This window comes from Hemiscyllium ocellatum, chromosome 37 (assembly GCF_020745735.1).
Source record: "Hemiscyllium ocellatum isolate sHemOce1 chromosome 37, sHemOce1.pat.X.cur, whole genome shotgun sequence".
Classification (NCBI taxonomy): domain Eukaryota; kingdom Metazoa; phylum Chordata; class Chondrichthyes; order Orectolobiformes; family Hemiscylliidae; genus Hemiscyllium; species Hemiscyllium ocellatum.
The window spans coordinates 29,869,257-29,893,879 of NC_083437.1; the positions used below are offsets into that span (position 1 = coordinate 29,869,257).

Sequence of the window (24,623 nt, forward strand, 5' to 3'; positions counted from 1 at the left end):
AATTTGTTTGTTTTTAATTTCTTGAAGAGGGCAAAATATATAGAGAATGAAAGAGCGTAGAGTATTAAACTGCCGAGAATCTAGTGGAGTCATTTGTGTGGTTTGTATATAAAATAATACCAGATACTCAGGGTTTGTTACCTATTGGAAACTAAATCAAAGAATTCAGGTGGTTTACATATCAGGAGACTGTATGATGAGTTACAGGTTGGAATATAATTGAGGAGTTTGGATTCTTCACACACAGTAACATACTGAGGAGTAAGTTTCAGACTTGAACCTAATTAGGATTTTTGGGTGGTGCATATTGTAGAGTAACAAAAACCTGGAGTGGTTATAATATCTGAAGGCAGACGTCTTCTATATAACAAATGTTGATTCGATCCCAGCCTCTAACTCCTGCTTAGAATCCATTGTTCATTAATGTAAACTATTCAAAGTACTTGGTTTGGATTCCAGACTGTAATTCACTCTGTCCTTTCATGTTCAAGCCACTGCATTCACAGTGTAGGACAGATGAACAGATGTGGGTGATTTCAAATGCAAGAGTTAATATAGTGATGTCAGATTAGTTAAATGCTCTGCAGTGAATATGGTGAGCTCTGGTAAACAGAGCAGGGACCATGAAATCATCAGCACTGCAGCAGTCTGCACTGCAGACAGTCAGAACAATAGCTTGTCAGATCCACACAAGACAACCAGCCAACTTTAACCAAGTTGCATTCTCCACCCGACCCTAGCCTCACCTGATTTTCATTTCTCAAGATATCTCATTGCTGCTTTATAATTTTACTGATATGCTGTGGCACATAATTATCTTTCCACATTCTCTTTATGCCGCTAATTTTCATCAGAGAGGCCCCAGCTCATCAATGTGACCTCGGTTCCACGAATATTGGCTACCCTCCAATTAGGAGAAAGTGAGGACTGTAGATGCTGGAGAGTCGAAAGGTATGACGCTGGAAAAGCACAGCAGGTCAGGCAGCATCCGAGGAGCAGGAGAGTTGACATTTTGGGCATAGGCCCTTAATCAGGAATCTGGAGGGGAAAGGGAGCTGAGAGATGGGTGGAGGTGGGGTTTAGGGGAGGACGATAGGTGGATGCAAGTGGGGAGGTAATTGTGATAGGTGAGTAGGGAGGGTAGAGTAGATGGGTGGAGAGGAAGATGGACGGTAGGACAGGTCAAGAAGGCTTAGTTAGAGGGTTGCATCTAGGATGAGGTGGGAGGAGTGGAGATTTGGGAACCAGTGACATCAACATTGATGCCATGTAGTTGGAGTGTCCCAAGGCAGAAGATGAGGCATTCTTCCTCCAATTGGCAGGTGGCTTTGATTTGACAGTGGAGGAGGCCCAGAACTTTCATGTCCTTGAATGAGTGTGAGGTGGAGTTGAAGTGGTTGGCCACAGGGCGATGGGGTTGTTTGGTGTGTGTGTGTGTGTGTGTGTGTGTGTCCGTCCATCCGTCCGTCCATCCCAGAGATGTTCCCTGAACCACTCCATGAGTTGGCGTCCTGTCTTCCCAGTGTAGAGAAGACCACGTCGAAAGCCACAGACACAGTAGATGGGGTGGGTGAATGTGCAGGAAAATCTCCAAATTTGAAATAATCCTTTAGGGCCTTGGAGAGACGTGAGGGGGGAGGTGTGAGTACAGGTTTCACACCTCTTGGGGCAGTAGGGTACTAGGTATGGCGAGGGGGTTGGTGAAGTGGTGGGCCTAACGAGGGAGTAGCAGAGGGAATGGTTTCTGCAGAATGCAGACAAGGATGGGGTGGTGAGGGGGGAAGTATATCTTTGGTGTTGGGGTCTGACTGAAGGTAGCGGAAATGGCAGAGGGGAATGCGCTGTGTCTGGAGATCAATGGGGTGGAAGTTGAAGTGGAAGTTGATGTTTTATCTTTGTTGCGGTTGAAGGGGTGGGATTTGAGGGTGGAGTTGCGGGAAGTGGAGGAGATGTGCTGGAGGGCATTGTTGACCACGTTGGAGAAGAACTTGTGGTAGTTGAAATAAGAGCACACCTCCAGTTAGAGTTGCTAACCCTTTGGGATTGTCCTGGAGTCTCTAGCAATTGGAGATTATTCCCCTGGAAACTGTTGCAAGCATAAGACTCAGGACAAATATCATCAGAACAAAATGGCATGTTTTCTTTCCATTTTCATAATACGTTCATTTCATAGTGATAAAATTACTGTCGGAGGGGAGATACTGGCTCTTTGGCATAGGGCAGCAATACCTCAACTAGAGTTGGCAGCACCACAGATAGTCTCTTCTCATTCTAGCAGCGGTTGCTAAGTAGGGTTCACATTCAGGCTCTGGGTAGATTCTCTCCGTGTCCTGTCCAAGGACCACTGATGACAATTTGAGGACCATGACTATATAATGGGTTAATTATTGTCTGCCTGTGTCATTTTACCAGCAGTCCCATCTGCCACCCCGTCTCCAGAGACCTTGTGAAATCCAGCTACCTATTTGTTATGATCCAGTTGGTACTAGCAAACTGTACATCCCACAGAACTTTCATCAAGGAGCTTACTAATGTTTTGATGAGGATGTCTTTGGTTTATTAATCTTTTCTAAGACAAGCCACTCACTAAAGCACAAAGGACGGTCCATTTATGGTGTGACTGCATCCTAGAGATGTTCGGGGTTGTTGAGTGGTTTGATAGTGCTGATTCTGCCCTGATGGTCGATGTACCACAGCCTCTGGCACCTTGGTGTGTAATATCAAAGGCAAGCAAACACAATGTGACTGAATGTTGATCTGGTAGTGCACATAATCCTCTCAGGTCAATGGAGTTTAGGCAAATTTCCTTTTTGTAAGTGAAGTTATTCCAACTTTCCTTTTAAGAGAAGACTAACTTTATTTACTAAAAGGAAATTCAGAGCAAACTATTGTTTTCACTAACATCTAACATTTAACCATAGTTCTATTAATTTTAAAATCGTTATGGAGAGGGACAAACTGATCCATAGGTTCAAGTTCTAAACTGGGGCAAGGCGAATGTTGACAGGAGCTTGCAGGGGTTGATTGGAGTAGTTTGTTTGCAAGCAAAGGGATCTCTGGGAAGTAGGAGGCCTTTAAAAGTGAGATAGCTGGAGTTCAAGATCTATATATTCCTGTGACGGGCAAGGTTGGCAGGATTAGAGAAGCTTGGATGACAAGAGGTATTGAGGCTTCGACCAGAAAAAAGGAGTGGCTCAGGTACAAGCAGCTGGGATCAAGGGAATCACTAGAGGGATACAGGGTTACAGGAAGGAAATCAGGAGGATGAAAAGGGGGCACGAGATAACCTTGGCTGAGAAGATTAGGGTGAATCTAAAGAGGTACTATAAGTATATTAAAGGAAAAAGGAGAACTAGAAAGAGAATAGGGCCCTTCAAGTATCAAAGTGGACATAGAATCACAGAATCCCTACAGTGTGGAAACAGGCCATTTGGCCCAACAATGCACAGCACAGTGGTTAGCACTGCTGCCTCACAGTGCCAGAGACCTGGGTTCAAATCCCGCCTCAGGCAACTGTCTGCTTTGAGTTTGCACATTCTCCCCGTGGTTTTCCTCTATGTGCTCCGGTTTCCTCCCACATCCAAAAATGTGTCTGTACCCTTAGGTGAAGGGGTAAATATAGGGGAATGGGTCTGGGTGGGTTGCTCTTCAGAGGGTCGGTGTGGACTTGTTGGTCTGAAGGGCCTGTTTCCACACTGTAAATAATCTAATCTACTCACATCGACCCTCCAAACAGTAACCATCCAGACCCATTCCCCTACCTTCTTACTCCATATTACCCCTGACTAATGCACCTAACTTGCACATCCTTGAACACTATGGGCAATTTAGCATGGCCAATTCACCTAATCTGCACATAAAACAGAGTATGTTCTTAATTGTAAATTATACTCATCTGGAAATTCTTGCCTTTAATTGTGATTTTCATAAGTTGTTTCATTTGCACATTTATTCTCCCTTAAACTTGCCAGAGAAGATTGTCTAGTAGTTAATAGCACAAGAGCACATTTAGTGATGTGATAATTGTCAATGACTGCTAATTAATTTCTCCTAGGCAAAAGTGAGGATTGCAGATGCTGGAGATCAGAGTCTAGATTAGAGAGGTGCTGGAAAAGCACAGCCGGTTAGGCAGCATCTGTGGAGCAGGAAAATTGACGTTTTGGGCAAAAGCTTTTCATCAGGAGAAATTAATTTCTCTTGTCCAGATAGTGAACAGTTGAAAATGCAGAAACTCATTCCTTTAGTAACTGACATCTGGTTGGAAAATTTTAAAAGTATGAAATATTATACTTACCTTTTTATCCTTTTGCTTCTCTATCTAAGGTCAATCATAATTTTCTTCTCTTTCTCTGACCTGATATTGAACTCTTCCATTCTAATCCACGTACCTCCGTCCTATCTTTGTGAGAACTGTAGGACTTGGATGAGGTTCTCAATGAATATTTCTCCTGTGTGTTTACCATGGAGAAAATTATGAAGTTGGGAACTTGAGGAAGTTAGTGGTGATATCTTGGGGATGGTCCATATCACAGTAGAGAGATGTTGGACGTATTAACATATGAAAGTAGAATAAATCTCCTGCTCCTGACTAGGTATATCCAAAAACACTGCAAGAGGCTAGAGAAGAAATTGTGGGGGTCCTGGCTGGTATTTTTTTGCATCATCGTTAGACATGGGTGAGGTCCCCGAAGACTGAAGGGTAATGAATGTTGTGTCATTATTCAAGAAGGGCTGCAAAGAAAAGCCTGGGAAGTATAGACCAGTAAGCTTAACATCTGTGGTGGGTACATTACTTGAGAAAATTCTGAGAGATAGGATTTACATGCATTTGGAAAGACAGGGTTTGATTAGGAATAGCTGAAAATGTGTTGCTGGAAAAGCGCAGCAGGTCAGGCAGCATCCAAGGAACAGGAGACTCGACATTTTGGGCATAAGCCCTTCTTCGGGCTTATGCCTGAAACGTCGAGCCTTCTGTTCCTTGGATACTGCCTGACCTGCTGCGCTTTTCCAGCAACACATTTTCAGTTCTGATCTCCAGCATCTGCAGACCTCACTTTCTCCTTTGATTAGGAATAGTCAGCATGGCTTTGTGAGTGGGAGATCATGCCTCACAAATTTGGTAGAGTTCTTTGATGAAGTGACAAAGAAGGTGGTTGAGGGCAGGTGGCAGACATAGTCTATAGATTTCAATAAGGGCTTTGATAAGGTTCCACGTGGTAGGCTGCTCTGGAAAGTTGGATCACATGGAATCCAGGGCAGGCTGGCAAACTGGATACAAAATTGACTTGATGATCGGAAGTAGAGGGTAATTATGGAAGGATGTTTGTCGGACTGGAGACCTGTAACTGGTGGAATGCGTCAGGAGTCAGTGCTGGGTCCATTACTGTTTGTAATCTATGTCAATGATTTGGATGAGAATGTACAAGGCATGATTAGTAAGTTTGCTGAAGACACTAAAATAGGTGGTGGCATGGACAGTGAGGAAGGTTATCAGAAATTGCAGCAGGACCTTGATCAGTTGGGGAAATGGGCGAGAAATGGCAAATGGAGTTTAATATAGATAAATGCGAGGTCTTGCATTTTGGAAAGTCAAAACAAGGAGGAGTTTCATGATGAATGGTAGGGCCTTCAGGAGTGTAGTGGAGCAGAGGGATCTTGGAGTTCAGGTGCATGGTTATCTGAAAGTGGAGTCACAGGTAGACAGGACTGTGAAGAAGGCTTTTGACACACTGGCCTTCGTCAGTTAGGGCACTGAGTGTAGAAGTTGGGAAGTTATGTTGCAGGACGTTGGTGAGGCTGCACTTGGAGTATTGTGTTCAATTTTGGTCACCTTGTTATAGGAAGGATGCTGTTAAACTGGAAAGAGCGCAGAAGAACTTTACAAGGATGTTGCCTGAATTCTATGGTCAGAGTCATAGGGTGAAGTTGGATAAGCTCGGACTTTTTTCTTTAGAGCAAAGGAAATTGAAAAGGGGGCCTTAGAGGTAAAAAAGATCATGAGAAGCATAGATAAGGTGAGTGCACTCAGTCTTTTTCCCATCATTGGGGAATCAGGGACTAGAGGGCATCTCTTAAGGTTAAAGGAGAAAGAATAAAAGGGAACTTAAGAGTGAACTTTTTTACACAGAGGGTGGTATGCATATGGAATGAGCTGCCAGCAGAAGTGGTTGAGGCGGGTACATTAACAACATTTCAAAGGCATTTGGACAAATACATGGATAGGAAAGGATCAGAAGGATGTGGGCCAATTACAGGAAAATGGGGTTAGTGCAGACAGACATTTTGGTCAGCATGGACTAGTTTGGGCGAAAGGGCCTACCTCCGTGCTGTCAGACTCTACACCTCTAACATTTTGAAGCATTGTATGACTTGTGTGTCAATGAGGTGACAAAAGTAATGTTTCACTCTTTGGTTTTGCTATCCACAACTTTGGAAATTATTGTCTCTGTCTCAGGACCCTTTAGTAATGAACACAGACTCACCAATTGCAAGGACACGCAGAATACTATCAAACAGCATTCCAAGGGATGCAACCACCTATAATTCCTTTATGCTTTGTTGAGTGGATTTGTCAGAAAATGGTGAATGAACAGGTTCTGCTATTACTCTCATCATCATACATTTACCATAGAATAGCACCATTTTCACTTCCCAGATCCTTTCATTCTCAATGTGGGAACCAGTGGTCACAATATTTACCAAATTAAAGGCTTGCCTTTATAATACAACTTCCATGATCTCAAGACTTCCCAAAACACTTTAATGCCAATGAAGTGTGGTCACTGTTAAAATAAATGCAACAGCTAATTTATATATGGCAAACTGGTAATACAGACAAGATAAACTGATGATGGGATTAAAGGATAAAGGTTGGTACAGGATACCAGGGAGGAATTCCCTGCTCTTCTTTGAATTTGTGTCATCAAGTCTTTTACCTTTAACTGAGAGGCCAAACAGCCTCTCATCTGAAAGTCAGGACCTCTAACAGTGCAGTAGTCCCTTAATACTCCAGCCAAATATCAATCCAGGTTGTGCTCAAGTAACCTTAATGAGGGCTTGAATCCACAATCTTCTGATTCAAAAATGGGATTACTACCTACTGAGTAATGATTCACGGTGGAATACAATTACTAGATCTCAAAACTAATAAATTGGCTGTGAAATGTTTTGAAACATTTGGAGATTTTATAAAAAGTGGCTAGATAGGCCATTGATTGGTTTAGGACAGATAGAGAATTCAAGGATCTGTCAGAGAACTGTGCGCATCAGATCAATGTCTGAAAATGGGTCGACTTTACAAATATATGAACAAGGAACAAGACTGGGCTTCTCAGCCTTTTCAACCTGCTGTATCAATCAATGAGGCCATGGCTGATCTGATTTTAACATCAATTCTACATTCCTGTATCTTCCTAATAATCTATGCCCCTTGCTAATCAAGGATCTATTTCTGCCTTAAATATATTTATTGATTCTGCATCTATTGCCCTTTGAGGAAGGGAATTCCAAAGACTCTCAATCCTCTAAGAGAAAAAGAAATGTTTCCTCATCTCTGTTTTAAATGGGCATCCCTTATTTTTAAACTGTGACCCCTAGTTTAGATTCTCCTACAAGGGAACACCTGCTTTCAACATTCACCAGTCATGTCCCTTCAGGATCTTCTGTTTCAGTTAAAACACGTTTGACTCCAATAAACACTAGAGGATACAGGCCTAGCCTATCTATCCCTTCCTTATAGGCAACCCACTCATCAGTCTAGTAAACCTCTGAACCACTTCCAACAATTGACATCCTGTTTAAGTATTGTGCCTCATGACCCTTTACTGTCTGGGGTGCCCTCATGATAACTAGGATAATAAAGGACATTTGGGAAATGTAATCTTGTAAGGCAAGTCAAGAATTCCCTCCTTAACCGCATTGCGAGTGTACCTCCAGCACGTGGACTGTAGCAGTTCAAGAAGGCAGCTCACCACTACTTTCTCAAGGGCAACTAGGGACAAGAAAGGCCAGTTGACACAGTGACACCCACATTCTATGAGTTAATTTTTTAAAAATACTTCCTTATTTGACTTGTTATCTCTGGCAGTTTCCTCTGCATATAGTACAGCAAATTTTGGATAAAGCATCAATAGATATCTACCACTAAGCTGAAAAAATAGGTGCCACTTTAATAGGTACCACCATTCCTAGGGAAAGTCTTTAAAATGATTACACGTGTTAAATTATAAGCACAGGTATATAGTCAAAGTTTTTATTCCCTTGAGTTTAGAAAGTTAAAGAGTAATTAATCTAGTTGGAATATTCAATACAGGGGTCAAATAAACTGTTTCCTCTGCTGTGCTATTCAAAAACAAGAAGGCATAACTTGAAAGTTAAAAGGGGTGATGTCAGGAACTACATCTTTACACGATAGCTAATGGAAAACCTAGAACTGCCTCCCCCAAACAATTGTTGAAGCTGGGGTTCAGTGGTAAATTTCAAAACTGCAATATTTAGTCACAGAGTGATACAGCGTGGAAACAGACCCTTCGGTCCAATCAGTCCATGCCAACTATACTCCTAAACTAAACTAATCGCACCTGCCTGTGTTTGACCCATATCCCTCAAACATTTCTTATTCCTGCCTTTTAAACGTGGTAACTGTACCCATATCCACCACTTCTTCTGGGAGTTCATTCCATACACGAAACATCCTCTGTGTGAAAATATTGCACCTCCAGTCTCATTTAAATCTTTCTCCTCTCGCCTTAAAATATGATCCCTAGTCTTTAAATCCCCCAATCTTGGGAAAAGACACCTGCCATTCACCTTATCTATAACCCTCATGATTTTATAAACCTTTATAAGGTCACCCCTCAACTGTCTACATTCCAGTGAAAAAAGTCGCAGCCTATCCAGTCTCTCCTTATAACTCAAATCCTCCTTTCCTGGAAACATCCTGGTAAATCTTTTCTGAATCCTCTTCGGCTTAATAATATCCTTCCTGTCACAGGGTGACCAGAACGAGACTTTTGAATAGGCAAGCATGTTAAGGGAACAGAATCAAGATATGTCAATGGAATTAAAATACAGATCGTATTGATGTTGGAAAAGGATCAAGACGCTGAGTGGACACCCTCTGTTTCATTTGATGGAACTCTTCAGCATGAGTGAAACTTTCAGACTGAAGAAGCTCTTTATACAGGAATAGCAAGAACAAGGAAAATCTCCCATCCCTCAAAGAGAAGTAAGAACAAAACGGCAGAAATTTAAAGCACAAATTTAGCAAGCAGGGATGCAGCCTCACTAAAATTGTCCTTCAAGTCACATACTACTTCTACAAGAGACAGGTGATAGGTTTATCCCATAAACCTAAGAACTGCAGTTGCTGAAAATCTGAAACAAAACCAGAAATTGCTGGAGAAACTCAGCCAGTTTGGTCACATCAGTAGCGAGAAAACAGAGTTAAGGTTTGATTCCAGTAATCCTTCTTCAGAACTGTACCTCTCCATAATTGCTGCCACTTCTGCAGCAATTCCTGGTTGTGTTAGATTTCTGATCAAATCCTATATCTTGGACAGAACTTAGAGTTATAGGGGAAATCTGTTTGAACTCACCAGTCCATTCTAAACTCTAGATTTGAGGGCATTGCCCTTTTGTTAATTCTCAACAGTGGAAGGCTTCCCAAAGTAGACTTAAAGGTCAAACCCAGAGGAGTTGATAAAGTAGATAGAGAGAAATTAATTGTGGGTCTAGGTTTAAAGATGTGCTTAAAAACTAAGTCCAGGCCTTTAGGGGAGAAGTTAGGAAATCCTATAACACACAAAAGTAGACAAAATATAGAACTCTTCAAAAACAGCAGTTGAACCTAGATCAACTGTTAATTTTAAACTTGAGATTTTCAGTGTTTTGTAAATCGTACATATTAGTGAAGTGGGAAAAGATGACTGGATAGCATTAGGTCACAGATCATCGAGATGACGGAACATGCTCAAGTGATTAAACAGTCTGCTTACGTTTCTATGTTCTCAGGTATAAGCTGGAGTAAAGAGCTGATTGGAATTTGAGAAAATGTCATAAAAAGACTCAAGGTGTAAAACTTTACCCCACCGCCTCCAAGAGCAGATTGCTTCAAATTCCACCTGTCAACTCTTATTGGATGTTCTTGAAGCTTTCACGATATGCTTTGACAAGAACCTGCCTGCCTATCTCCCTCCCTCCCTGTCTTCCACTATTGGTCAGCTGATACATTCATCTTTGTGAAACACCAAGTGCTAAGGCAAATCAAAAATGAAACACACTCCGGTGCTGTAAATCAGATGGACAGATCAAATGATTCTTGACTCTCGGTCAAAGAACATTTTTGTTCTTCCTATTTCTAATCATTTTAAGCCTGAGAATGCTCCCACAGAAAATGTGACAAGAGTGCTTTTTAGTTAACTGCCCCATGATCTCTTTCTCTCCCTGGGATTTCTTCACAGGATGTCCCAGAGATGAATCTTCAATTCCTGGAGAATTGGATAGGTATCCTCCTTCACAGTTCCAGACTACAACCCATGATAGAAAACAAGTGGTGTATGGAAGGAAGTGGTTAATTTATAGATGCATCTCATTCTTAAACTGGTCTGCTACGTGCCTCCCCCTCCTCAGAGTATCTACTGCAGTCTGGACGTACTGCAGGCAGCAACACTGCAGTGTTTGGCAACAATCAGTGGGTGGAGCCCAATCCAACACTATCATACAGTCAGAGAGGGAAATGGGGTGGGGAAGGAATTATTCTTATATAGATTTTAATCCTCAAAGAAAGTCTTAAAAACATGTCACCATTGACAATTTGCATTCATGAGAAACATTCCCACAATTTTATCCTGGCATTTGATTTTCCTCCCATTTTCTCTTCATCCTTTCCTAAAGGCTGCCTTTTGATATTCATTTTCACAGGAGCAAGCGGATCCCCTCAGAGTGATTCTATTCAATTATGAACCCAACTGAGCTACCTGTACAATGTCTGGGAAATGAAGAAATTATTTTAAAATTAAGATTCTTATAATAAGATATAGAAAATATTTGTTTCTATGAAAAAACAAGTTGAACTATTGGCGCTTTCAAGGGGACATATTGTATCTGTATCAGCTCCCTAAGGTCTTAGTAATTCTGCTTAACCAAATGTAGTTGTATCTTACTGTCGTCATGCAGTGAACCTACTTGTTATCTCAGAACATTGCGGCCTCTGTCAAAATTCTATGGTGGTGTATCCTCTAGCACTTATCACTAGACAGGCCCAAGACAAAGCAGAACTGTTCGCAGTGAACCACCTCAAACAGCCCTTGCCCGTATCACATATTGGTAGCCAGGACAAATACCACAATGTACCAGAAGTGGTCATCTGGGAAAATCCCACAATAGGAAGGTGAAGGAAATAATTCCAGAGCTTGGGTCCATGTGTTTGAATATGTGGCTACCATTGGTGGATTGAGGATACACAGAGGCCAGAAATCAAGGAGTGCAGATATCTCAGGGTTGTGGCTGCAGACCTGAGAGATAGGGAGGGATTAGGGTTAAATTTAAAATCAAGATGGCATTTGACTAGCAGCCAATGTAGGTGGGCATGCACAGGAATGATAGAGGAAAGTTACAGGGTATGAGCTAAGACATGGGCAGCATGGCTATGGATGTCATCAAATTTAAGGAGGATTGAGTGAGAGACACCATCCAAGGGTGCCTTAAAATAGCCATGCCAAAAGGTAAGAAATGTACTAATAGAGCTTTAGTGGGAAAGGAACTGAGATAGATGAAGGCAGATGATGTTACAGGGTTGGAATTAGGCAGTATTTTTTTCATTTTCACATAATTTATTGAGCCAGAAATTTTTTTTTACACTAATGACAACTCCATGGTAACTGCTCACATTTATTCCAGATTTTATCAATGAATCAAATTTAAATTGTCAGACTTCTACGAATACTGCAGTCTCATATTTAAGTCTCCAGAATACTAGCCCAGGTCAAGACCCTGGAATTCCCTCTCAAACAGCATTGTAAATCTACCTACAACAAATAATCATAGCACTTCAAGAAGGCAGCTCACCACTGGCTTCTCAAGGACAACTGGGGTTATGCAAAAATTGCTGGCCCAGCCAGCAGCACCCATCTCCTTTGAGTGAATAAAAGGGAGCCCGGTGATATATCCATGGTGATACCATATCCCAAAGGGAATCCAGCAGTTATTTTATGTGTCAGAGTCTTGGATTTCTCAACAGGTGGTCTGACTGAACCAGCATATTCTGGTATCGCACTGTGACAAACATTACCTCCTCTTGTTTTGCCAGACAACCAGTTCAGGATGTCCATCTTGGAGCGCCTGGAGCAGATGGAAAGGCGGATGTCGGAGATGGGATCTCACCAGCACCACCAGCAGACTGGAGGGGGAGGATTAGGAGGAGGAAATGGAGGAGGAGGTGGCAACAGCCAGGCACAGGTATGACATATTGTGAAATCTTTACGAGCCAAACCAATGGACTTGTGTTCAGGCAACCTTGGCTGCTCATACATTTCATTTGCAAGAAGGTGAGCATAAAATGAGAGGAAGTGACTAAGGGAACTCCTGATAGTTTCTTACTTACACTATGTGCTATTAGAAAAACAGTACAATTTGAGATTTACAGGAAAAAGAAAGAGAAGAAGGAACGTGCATATATTTCATCTTTTACAATCTCAGCATGCCTCAAAGTGCTCTACAGTTTATGAAGTACTTTTATAACACTGTGATAATATTCAAAATGCAGCAGCAATTTGAGCACAGCAAACTCCCATTAAATAATGACCAGAGAGGTGTTAGTTGACGATAAATATTGGTCATGAAACATTGAGAACTACCCTACTGTTCTTTGTAATTGTTCCAACAAACTTTTTCATTTGTTTGAGAGCACAGATTTCTCATTTTAATATTTACTTCAAACGATAGTACTTCTGACATTGTGTCATTCCGTCAGTACAACACTGAAACATCAACCTAAAGCTGATGGATGAAAAGAACATGTTGCAAATTAGAACATGGACATAGCTCATAGGCTCAAGTTTACCAAGAGTGGAAAGTAGCAGGACAACCAGGTGAATCATCAAGTCTGGAGGTAACAGTAGGATTTCAGAGCAGGGTACCCAAGCAAGACAAGAATCAGGTAATGTTGCAGAGGTAGAAGTAGCTGGGCCTTTGGACTGCAGTAGATGTCTTGTGAGAAGCTCATCTCAGAGTTAAAGTGGGATATAAGGTTTTGACAGGGTGGCCTCTCTCTGCCCTGAGAAGTTAAACCTGCTGCATGAAAGACATGTCGTCCCTCTGATCCTAGCATTGTGTGCTGTGAGAGGACTGGTCTCAGTATGTGTTCCCTCACCCATTTGCAGTGTGCATCCAGAGTGGCCAGCTGCTCCTTTGAGAACCGTGTGGTGTTGGTGTGTGAGAAGATGATGAGTCGCGCCTGCTGGGTCAAATCCAAACACCTCATCCATTCCAAGACTTTTCGAGGAATGACTCTCCTGCACCTGGCAGCTGCCCAGGGCTATGCCACACTGATCCAGACACTCATCAAATGGCGGTAAGCAATGACCGGGCTCCAGTGATCCACTTCAGTGAGGTAAGGGGCACATGTGCTTCCATTGTAAACAAGGGCAGTAGCGATAAAAATCAAGTGGGTGACGTGTGATCGAATGTTGTATCAATACTGTGAATTAATATGAATTCAAGGAGTAAGTAAGATTGATGGGTTACAGGTACAGATTGCCATTTGGAATTAAGATGTACGGCAATGACAGTGATCCAGCTCAAGGTAGAATAGGACTAGATGTAAATATTCCAGGACTCTACATGTTCAGAAAAGATAGGAAAGGAAGATAGGTGACAAAATTATTTGAAAGCACTGCAGTGCTGTAAAACGAGCCTTGAGGACAGATTTGGTAATGTTTGGGAATAAAAAAAGGTGCAGTTATACTACCCAGTGTAATCCATTAGCCACAATCTAGTGGGAAATATATAGAGGAACAAATCTGCAAGTAAATCATAGGGAGGGGCAAAAAGTTGCAAGCCTTCCTAGATGGGGTTCAGGACAACATTCAGTAGCAATAAGCATCGGTAGACCTGGTTCTTGGGAACAAGGTGAGCCAAATAGGTCAAGTGTCAATGGGAGAACATATGGACAGTGGTCATTGTATGATAGGTGACAATGGAAAGGAAACATGAATAGTCATGAATAAGAATGATTAACTGTGAGAGGGAGCTGATTCCAATGGGGCAAGAATGGAACTGAGCAGGAAAGACTGGTGTCAAAAGTTTGTGAGAAAATCTATTGTTCAACTATGGGCTACTTTCAAAGAAGAGATGGTTTGGACTCAGTCAAGATGTATTCTTTTTAAAAAAGAACAGGCAGGCGAACAAAGTCAGAGCTTCCTAGCTAAAAAAACAAGATAGGAATTATGAAAAAGAAGAAAACCTGTGCTTATGACAAGTAATATTTTGAAAATACAATTGAAAACCAAGTTGAATATGAAAATTTCAGAACAGAGACGAAAAAGCAAATAAGTGAAGCAAAGAGGGATTATGAAAACAGACTGGCAGCTAACATGAAGAGAATCTTAAAATCTTCTTTAGGCACATAAATGGTAAAAGAGTGATTTTACTGGAGTGTGGAATGCATTTCCTGGTAGTGTGATGGAGGCACATTGACTATTTGAATAGAATCAGTGTGTGGAGTTATAGGGTAAAGACAGGAGAATGGCATTAAGTCATAATGCTCCGTCAGAGAGCAGGCACAATGGACTGCATGGACTTCTGTATTTAACAATTCTGTGGTGCTTTGGCTGTTCTATTTTGTTTCAACTCCATGGGTAGTGATTTGAGGGCTTAGCTTGAGAGTACAATAATAGGCAGTTTTCTGAACAGGGATGTTATTGCAACTAAGTGAAGTGGTTTTACTTCCACTTGGTAATACTCTACCAACCTGGTGATCAGGAAATTTGCATAATGATGATCAAACCTGCAGATTATCACTCATTGATTGTTGCTGTAATAAGATCTCTGTGTACAACCATTATTGAAGCACTTAGGCAGGGATGGGTCAATTGAAGCATGTTTGGAGCATTTCTCATGAAGAAATTCCATCTTTTTGAGTCCAAAAGGAAGAAAGCTGGGGACCTATTTAGCCACAGTGAGGGTGAAGGGTGTGTGGGGACGTAAAGCTCAGAAAAGCAAAGATCATTGTTGCATTGAATAGAGAGATAGGTAGTTGACAGAGAGGTGGGAGATCAGAGGAAAGAGAGAGGAGTCACCCATCTGGAAATTGGTTTATCTTCACTCCTTCTTTATTTGAAAAATCTGGGAAGAATGTTTTAGAAAGGAATACTTCATAAACCCTCACTAATAACTTGCCAATAAGCTGGCTCATAATGGGAAACTCCTTTGTTAACAGTCTCTCTCTGTCCATTAACAGTCTCTGTCTGTCCTTTCACAGTGCAAAACATGCAGATAGTATTGACCTGGAACTGGAGGTAGATCCATTAAATGTTGATCATTTCTCCTGCACACCCCTGGTAAGTCACATGTCACCTCTACTTAGAAAGAATGTGGAGATGCTTAATAGACTTTGTATTTGAAAATAATACCGTTGGATTTGCACGGTTGCTGCTCTACATTAGCTCCCAAGCCAAGAAGTGTCAAGTTTAAAATTCTCATTCTTATGTTTAAATTCTTCCATGCATCTCCTTTCCCTGTTTCAATACCCTCCTTCACTTTTGGATCTCTGCGTTCCTCCAATCCTGGTCTCTTGCTCACCCCTGATTTCCTTCAGCCTCACCATTGATGACCATCCCTTAACTTATCTTGGTTCTGAATTCTGCCTCTCTTTTCTCCTTTATAACTCTCCTTAAAACCTATCTCATTGACCAAGCACCTGTCCTAATATCGTATGTGGCTCGGTGTCAAATTTCATCCAATATCATTCCTGTGAAATGCCATGAAATGTTTTATAATAAAAGTGCTATATAAATGCAAGGTATTGTTGGTTCCCTTGTCACCAGTGCACTGATACTGCAAATGCAGAATTTGTGTAGCTGCTGTCTGTGAGCTGCATGTAAAATTGTCAGGCAATACGAGAAATAAAACATGGCAGTTTCTGATACAGCAAGTCCTGCCAGATTTACTGGGATGTGGCTATCACTGGCAAAGCCAGCATTCGTCGACTGGCCCTAACTATGCTCAAAGGCCATTTCAGAGGGTGGGTAAGAGTCCACAATCTAGAGTCACATGTAGGCCAGACCACATAAGGTTGACAGATTTCCTTCCTGAAAGGAACCAGGTAGTGAATCTGAAGGTTTTTAAGGTAACCAGTGATAGTTTATTGACAGTATAACTGAGACTAGCTTGAACTTGCAGATTGTTAAATTAATCTTTATTAATTTATTTAATTATTTTTCTGTTAGTTAATTGAATTCAAATTCTATAAGCTGTTGTGGTTGAATTTGAACCCATGCCTGTAGTTTATTAGTCTGGCCCTCTAGTAGTTCAGTGACAATACCATTATGTCATCACTTCTGCAAATGTATAGCTGACTGTGTGTTAGGGAAATGGAAGCAGGGAAAAATTCACATACTCTGTGAAAGCAGCTAATGTCTCCACATTGTGTTGCATTAGAGCTCATTAAAGACAGGAAAAACTTGCATTTATATCAAGTGTTTCCATGACCTCTGAGAAGGAAAGTACCAGCTTGTCAACACAGGAGATAATTGCTGCTGCAAGTAAGAGCTAATTCTAATTTTTACTGTTAGTTAATTGCTTTGCCAGGAAGGATGTGAACAGATGAAATAATTGGTCTTTTATTTTTAACCAGATGTGGGCTTGTGCACTGGGACATACAGAAGCAGCTGTTGTACTGTACAAGTGGGACCACCGAGCTCTCTCCATCCCTGATTCACTGGGTCGTTTGCCCCTGACAATCGCCCGCTCACGAGGGCATGTGAAACTAGCAGAGTATCTGGAAGATTTACAGAGGGAGGATGAGTCACAGCTTCCCAGTCTTCCCCAAACACCCGCAGTGGTTTGCTCTCCTAATGCAAAGGCAGGAAATGATGGCTGGATTGGACAGTGGAACAATGGCAGTAACAGCAACCAGGAATCCCCGAAGAATGTCAGCACATCTCCTACCACAGGTGCATTTTATTCATTTCGACACTTATTTGGCAATCACCAATTTGTGTATCTGTGGTCCTCTGTCCTTTTTCCTATCATTAGTAAATTTTGTACGTGCTTAAGTCACAGCAAAAGTGCCAGGGAAAGAAGCAATTCTATTTCAAGAACCCAGCATCAGCACCAAAGCTCCTAGGTGTTATCAGTAAAAATCTGATAAAGAGCACATCTGTGTTCATTATGTCTCATGAAACATGTCCAGGGGAAGGTCAGCACATGTTAGACACAGAATAAGTTTCCTCTTCATTCTCCCATCAAACGCCCATAGTACTGTTTGGTAACAGAGAAATAATCCCTCAATTCTGCTTCAATGATGTGTCTCAGTCTCTGAAGGTATTCTTTACCTGCCACTGTGACATTTTTCTATTCCCAACATTAATCATTCTTTAATATTTCTGAGTAATTTAGATTTTTTTTGCCTGGACAAAGTTGCAATTTCACTTCATGTAGAATCATGTAGAAACAACTAGCACAGCCCATGGCCTCAGCCTGGACTAGATTGAAACCTCTAGTTTGAGGTTGTGAATATTTTCCCTGCAGTATCTGTGTTACCACTCTTCTATGTCTGAGGTAGTGGACTCGGTATTGTTCTGTTTCTTTTTGACTTGAGGAGTTTCCTCCTTTTCTGTCCCTGTTGGAAGTGTAAGAATTCTCTATGTGGCTCACTTTGAGAAAACTGAGGTTGAGATCATTGATTAGGAATATTCTCGAATCTGCCAATCAGCACACAGACTAGAAAGATACACATTTAGTCCCTGTCCCGTGGTACATTAGCTGAATCTCAACTCAGGGTAGCAGTCAAATGAACATCAATTGACGTGCCCCAATGAATATTCTGTTGCATAGTAGGGAATGAGATACATGGTTGAAGGTCACCTGTGTGAGTATTGGAGGCATCAGAGCGTTTGATCCATATTCTAGTAATCAATTAACATCTCAATCTTATAGCGCAATTGGTAAAATAGTGGGATTTGGGCTCTGGGTTGCCAGGCTCACATCAAAACAATACATCCATCAGAGGCATTTGTGAGACAACCATCTTTGAAAACCAAATCTACTTTGGGTTATGATCAGCCTTAATCTCATCTATAATGAGACAGACTTGAGAAACTCAATACCCTGCTCCAGATGGTATGTTCATTTGAGTCCCATATTCCAAGTGTTCAATATGGATCCTATTGATATCCTTTTACATCGTAGCATGGCTTTTCTTTCAGTTCATAATTTTCAATTTTTGATTCATATCCAATGGGTAAAGAATGTAGCCATAGCAACAGTCATTGCTCTTAAACTAATTATCTGGGATATACTTGATGAAAGGATGTTGGAAGCGGCTTCAATAAAAACTTGCAAAAAGGAATTGGATAAATACATAAAAGATAAATAGTTCATTTAGCAGTGCTGTCTCACAGCGCCAGGGACTCTGTTTCGATTCCACCCTTAGATAACTGCCTGTGTGAAGTTTATATTCTCCGTGTGTCTGTATAGGGTTCCTGCTGGTTCTCTGGTTTTCTCCCACAGTCCAGAAATGTGTGGGTTAGGTGGATTGGCGATGCTAAATTATCCTTAATGTCCAGGGATGTACAGGCTCAGTTGATTAGGTAAGGGAAATGCAGGGTGGCAGGGATAGGGTAAGGGGGTAGGTCTGGGTGGGATTCTTGTCAGAGGGTTGATGTGGACTTGATGGGCCGAGTGGCCTGTTTCCACACTGCAGGGATTCTATGATTCAATGACTCATGGCATATGAGGAAAGATCAGGGAGCTAGCATTAATTAGACAGCTCTTTCATGCTAGACTGAATGGCCTTAATCTGTGCTGTATGCATTTTTAATTTAATGTGAAACACGTTTGAGGTAAGTCTCTAAAAGATATGGTAGGAAGTAAATAAATACAAGACTCTTTCTTGTATCAGATCTCAGGCGACCGAGATCGGAATCCTTGCACTGCCATGGTAATGACAGCCAAAAGGACCTCCCAGCTTCCAAGAAACACAAGCTAAATACAGAACACTTCCAATCCAGGCAAGACAAATCATCTCCTCCACCACTAAATCTGGAGCAAAAGATCACAGCTAAACTGAGCTCCAGCCCGAAGCAAACACCTCCTGATGCAATTGATTCCAAAAAAGAGAGGAATAGTCCCAGGGAATCTTCTCAACATACCTCAGAATTCCCTTTGCTCCTTACCACTGGATGCAGGAATGTTGGAAATCAGACCAATCCAAAGTGGAGCCAGAAGGAGATTTATGTCAGTGTGGCAGCGCAGACTACAACGGGCCAGCCTGTAGTGATAAGGAAGGTCTCGGGTCTCAACGCTGGGTCCATTGCTCATAGGATACAACAGAAGCAAGACATCAGTGTTCTAATGTTATCAGAAAGGGAGATGATGGATGCAGAGCTACTATCATACAAGGAGAATGAGGAATGTTTCCAGCATATGGATGATTTGCAGGTATGAAACACAGTATAAGGAACTTTCAATTGTAATGGATATGAAATATTTAGATAACTTCATCTTCATTTTTCTTGCCTGTGTCAAGCCCAAATGCTGACTCTTACTGTGGTTGCTATCAGAGCTATTCTTCAGCAAATTGGGCTCAAACTAGGAGTAGCTTCTGTTTCATGCGCTGGTCTGTGTTGAGTTGGTTGATTTTGGCTGGCCCACTTACTGACATGGTGCTAATGCTGACCTGAGTGGCTAAGCCTTAGAGGGAAATATTATCATTCAGACTGCCAACTCCCGTTTCTCGCCCATGTACAGGTGATGAAAAGTGTGCATGTGCATGGGCGACAGGATCAAATATGTAGTGAGGTACTTGTCATGGTAGATAATCTTATTAACTTGGCCAATACCTCAATAATGGTTGTTCAACCAAGGAAGGTTACAAGCAAAGTCATGTGAGTCAGAACTCTCAGGAAAAAAATGGAGGATAAGGGTTAATCTGTTGTCCTGTGGTGTACACATAACAGGATTTGTTTGTGACTGATTTTTATACTGTTTACGTTAGGTCTCAAGATGCAGGATATCATAAAATGTAGCATTGATCATTAATTTTTGTTCGCTACATTTTTGGAAGAATGTTCTAAAAGATTTTTCAACAACTGAGTTGTTAATGCAAAGGTCCTTTCCTCATCTGAATTCTGAAACCTTAAATTAGCACTTTAAGATCATAGTGTTAAGAAAACAAAGGAAAATATAATTAATATTCTTTTGCTTCCTCAGGCTAATATGATGTCTTTGGCCGAGCAGATCATTGAAGCTACACCAGACAGGATTAAACGGGAGAATTTCATCCCTATGGAGTTTCCATTGTCGGAGCAAGGGGACATGCCCAGTGTAAACACCACCTTGAGCTGGTTGGCCAGTTACCTGGCAGATGTGGACCATTTACCCAGCTTATCTCAGCTTCGGTCAGTAGCACGGTGTAATGAAAAGTGTATAACTTATATACGTTAATGTCACCTTGTGGAGTTTGATTTTAAAATGGTGGCATATGGGTGCAAGTCATTTTTCTGAAGTTTTTTTTTCTTAAAACTAACTAAGATTAATCTTTCCAGATCAATGACCTAATCTAGAATGTATCAGAGAGCAGATGATGCAAACTCCTAGTGTTTTAATGGAGAATGTGTGGTTTATGACAAGTAGAGTAAATATGGAAGGCCACTAGCTTATTTTCAGTTCAGAATAATCAAGGATAGAGTTTAATCTTGAAAACCCAGGGACTGAAAGATTTTTTAAAGCAATTTGGAGGCTATCTGACTGTGTGATTATGTTATCGTGAGCCATATAAGTGCAAGTTTATAAATCGACTTCTTTCTGAAGCCATGCTTTCAGTTGATATGAGATGGATTCATTGTTCACTCACTGTGTTGCTCATTATCGTTACCTCCCCTTTGATTTTCCAGGTCTTTGTACAGCGAGCCCCTGACTCCTCCCTCTAACGCAAGCCAAAGCCCGGCCTCGTCACCAAACAGCGAGGTTAATTTTGAGAAACCCACGCTCCCTTCAGCAGCCGATTGGTCGGAGTTCCTGAGTGCGTCGACCAGTAAAAAAATGGAGAACGAATTTGCCCAGCTGACCTTGTCAGACCATGAACAGAGAGAGCTGTATGAGGCTGCCAAGTTGGTGCAAACCGCCTTCCGGAAATACAAGGTTAGAGGCGCTGTCCTCACATAGGATCAGCATGTGAGTTGCAGCGTACAACCTTGTCATGTGTTCGTGTGTCCACTTGTGTCAGCTGTGGCTCAGTAGGTAGCATTCTTGCCTCTGGGTCACCGTTCAAGTGCCATTGCGGGCACTTGAGCACCAAGTCCATCCAACATGTCGGGTGCCAGTATTGAGGGGGTGCTGTACTGTTGGAGGCACTGTCTTTCACATGATATGTTAAACCAAGACCCTGTTTGTTTTCCTTGATGGACATAACTAGTTCCTTTGGTGCTATTTTTAAGAACAAGGTAGTTTCCCTGGTGTTTTGAGCCAATATTTATCCCTCAACCAGAATTGATTATCTAGGTGTTATCATGCTGCAATTTGTGGCACATTGATGGACACAGGTTGGCTGCTGAATTTCTTATATTGTAACAATAATTTCTGGATTTCAAGAGCTCAATGGCAACATTACTGCAACATTACCACCTCTGTGTCTGAGATGTACAATATCAGCCATGTGAGCTGTTTATCCTCACTACCTAGTGATCTGCAGTGATAAATATTTGTACATTGACACTGACAGAGGTACTGAAGTTGCCTAGTTTGTGGTACGCTCCACACTTAAATTACAGCGGAAACATGAAGAATGGAGGCAGGGCGGATATGCTGAAGGGTGCCCGTGGAACTCATTTCAGGAAAAAGAAGGGAAAGATTGTTAAAAATATAATAACAGGTACTGATAAATAAATAAATAGCACAAGGGTTGGTAACCAGATTTAAAGTGATTGACAAAAAGCAAAATTTTTATAATCTGGAGCACATTGCCTGAAAGAGAACTGGAAGCAGATTCAATAATAACCTTCAATTAGATAAATAATTGAAAAGAAAAACATTACAGGGCTATGGGGAAAGAGCAGGGGAGTGAATCTAATTGAACAGTGCTACCAATAAGCACAGATGGGCTGAAAGGGCTCCTATTATGTCTCAATCTATGACTCTTAAAAACAATTTATGCAAAGTCACAGTCGTAAGTGTCATGTTTTCCATTTTTTTAGGGACGTCCTTTCAGGGAACAACAAGAAATGGCTGCTGCTGTCATTCAGCGCTGCTACAGAAAATATAAACAGGTAAAAATTAAATGTTACACTTCACATCCTGTGGTTGGGAGCAGTATGATTAGCCCACCCATCTGACCTCAGGTAGCTGATCTCAGGCTGCTGCACTGGTACTTAATGCCACTGAGTAAATGGAAGAGGAAGTATTAGAAAAGTCCGCCTCACGATCTTCCTGAGTGCAGGATCAAACATAGCCATAATGCTCCTCATGCTCCTCGTCAACAATAATTGTCTAGCCTCAGCACACAGTCACTCAGGTGGAATTGATGGTGGGTCATTGTTGGTCTCTGTGTAGCACAGACGTAACACTCTCAGGAATATGGGTATAATGAGGAGACACTTTGTAGGGGGTTGGAGGGAGGTGAGAAATTTGCCAAAAGAAATAAGGGTTGCCATGCGACAAGTGTTGAGTCGTGAGTCTCCACAGTGTCTGGTTCTGTACTGTCATTCAGGTGATGCACATTAATCCTTTGTTTAGAGTTAAGCTAGTATAGGAAAATTGGTTGGACTTCAATTTGCAGTACATTTTTAAGATTAAGAAGACTTTTATGAAATGGTAATAGCCATCCCTGAAAGAAGGCAACTAACAGTGCTGGCTGACATCAGATTTGGGACTACAGAGCCAATAGAGTGTGAGTGAGAGAGGGAGGAAGGAAGAGTTTTACAGGTAGCAGGTGCTTGGAAAGGAGGAGTCAGTGCAGCAGACAGGGCAACATGTCTCAATTTTATTATAATGAAGATGTAGGGGGATGGTAGTGTGTGTGGGACAGAGCGTGCACTGTTTTGGGATTGGTAGAACAGAAAATAAGAACGTTTTCAACACACAAAGGAGAGTGGCTTGAAGCATTCTTAATCTTTCTTCATGGGGGAATAAAAGGTGTGTCGAGGATGTTCAATATTCATACAAATTTCTACATCACAAAAATCAGGTCCCAACTTGCTAACCCATCTGGCCCTCAGTAATTACTTGCACCACGACAGGGGTTCACTGTCACACTTCACTGAACACGTCACGTATCATCTGTTTGGATATCTGAGAGTTCACCAACGCTGCACCGATGAGTATGTGATTAAACCCAGCTCCAAGCGAGTACCAATTCTACACTGAGAGCAATCATTTCTTCTTATCCCCAGAGCAGTTGGAAACTGTCAGGCAGGCACACAGGTGACAGGATCTGCACCACACCAGTCCACCAGGAACAGTCCGAATTCCATCAGGGAGGTTATTAGCGAAGTCCTTTCATCATCTAAATGATGGTTACCGATAATCCTGATATTTTATAAAAATGTAGAAAATTCCTCAAACACTCAGATGCGTCAACATCAGTGGAGAAAGAGGCAGTGCAAAAAAATTCAGCTCACTGACCTTTTATAATGAACACAGATGATCCTCTCAAATAAGCTGTGAATTTTCAGCATTTACTTGATCCACACAGTAGGCAGCACAGAGGCTCAGTGGTTAGTGCTGCTGCCTCAGAGACCAGGGACCTGGGTTCAATTACAGCCTTAGGCAACTGTCAGTGTTTGCAACTAATTATTGATGTGCTCATTAATGGGGTCATAAAGAGGTGACTTCTGTCTACATCTAAACATCCATATCTTAGATGCAGGGTGTTGGTAGTGTTGCATTCTTAAACACCAACACCCATTATTTAATTTGAGAACAGATTTCACAAAAACTGCTAAAAACAAAAGAGCGTGAAACCAGTTAAACAAATGATATAAGCATATGGCAAAGAAGAGCACAATTGGAAACTTATCTAGATTAGTTCCTAACGACAGGTACTGGCATCTCCTGATGTTCATCAGTATCCGCTCTGAAGGCTATCAATTTTCATAGGTCATTAATGCTCTGGTAAGTGTCCAGAACCTGCTCTTAATTCTGGTCTCCATTCACCTTCTTTCTGTCACAAACTTCCTTATCTCTCACTATTTGATTAAGGCTATGTTGGTTAATGCCTTCAAAAATCTTCCATGCACCATTTTACAACCCATACCTCTTTGCATCCTACTGTTAAATTCAAGACACACTGCACTGCCTTCTTGTCCAGAAAGTATTTCCCGGCTCCTCAGGGGTGTAATTCCAGCACCCTTGGCCATTTCATCTTCCAACCAGCTCTAAACCTTCAAAGCCCTCAATCTTGTTGCCAT

General features: G+C 41.6%; 1 protein-coding gene across 3 annotated transcripts in view; it reads left to right on the forward strand.

The window, feature by feature from the left end:
- camta1a (calmodulin binding transcription activator 1a) overlaps positions 1-24,623 on the forward strand; it is a 1,231,004-nt gene that overhangs the window by 1,166,202 nt on the left and 40,179 nt on the right. For all 3 annotated transcript variants that reach the window (XM_060851985.1, XM_060851988.1, XM_060851987.1), the window contains 8 exons: positions 12,308-12,456; positions 13,380-13,570; positions 15,479-15,557; positions 16,853-17,171; positions 19,121-19,659; positions 20,431-20,618; positions 21,114-21,360; positions 22,413-22,484. In XM_060851985.1, the coding sequence (XP_060707968.1) occupies positions 12,308-12,456; positions 13,380-13,570; positions 15,479-15,557; positions 16,853-17,171; positions 19,121-19,659; positions 20,431-20,618; positions 21,114-21,360; positions 22,413-22,484 (1,784 nt within the window). The remainder of the gene's footprint in view (positions 1-12,307; positions 12,457-13,379; positions 13,571-15,478; positions 15,558-16,852; positions 17,172-19,120; positions 19,660-20,430; positions 20,619-21,113; positions 21,361-22,412; positions 22,485-24,623) is intronic.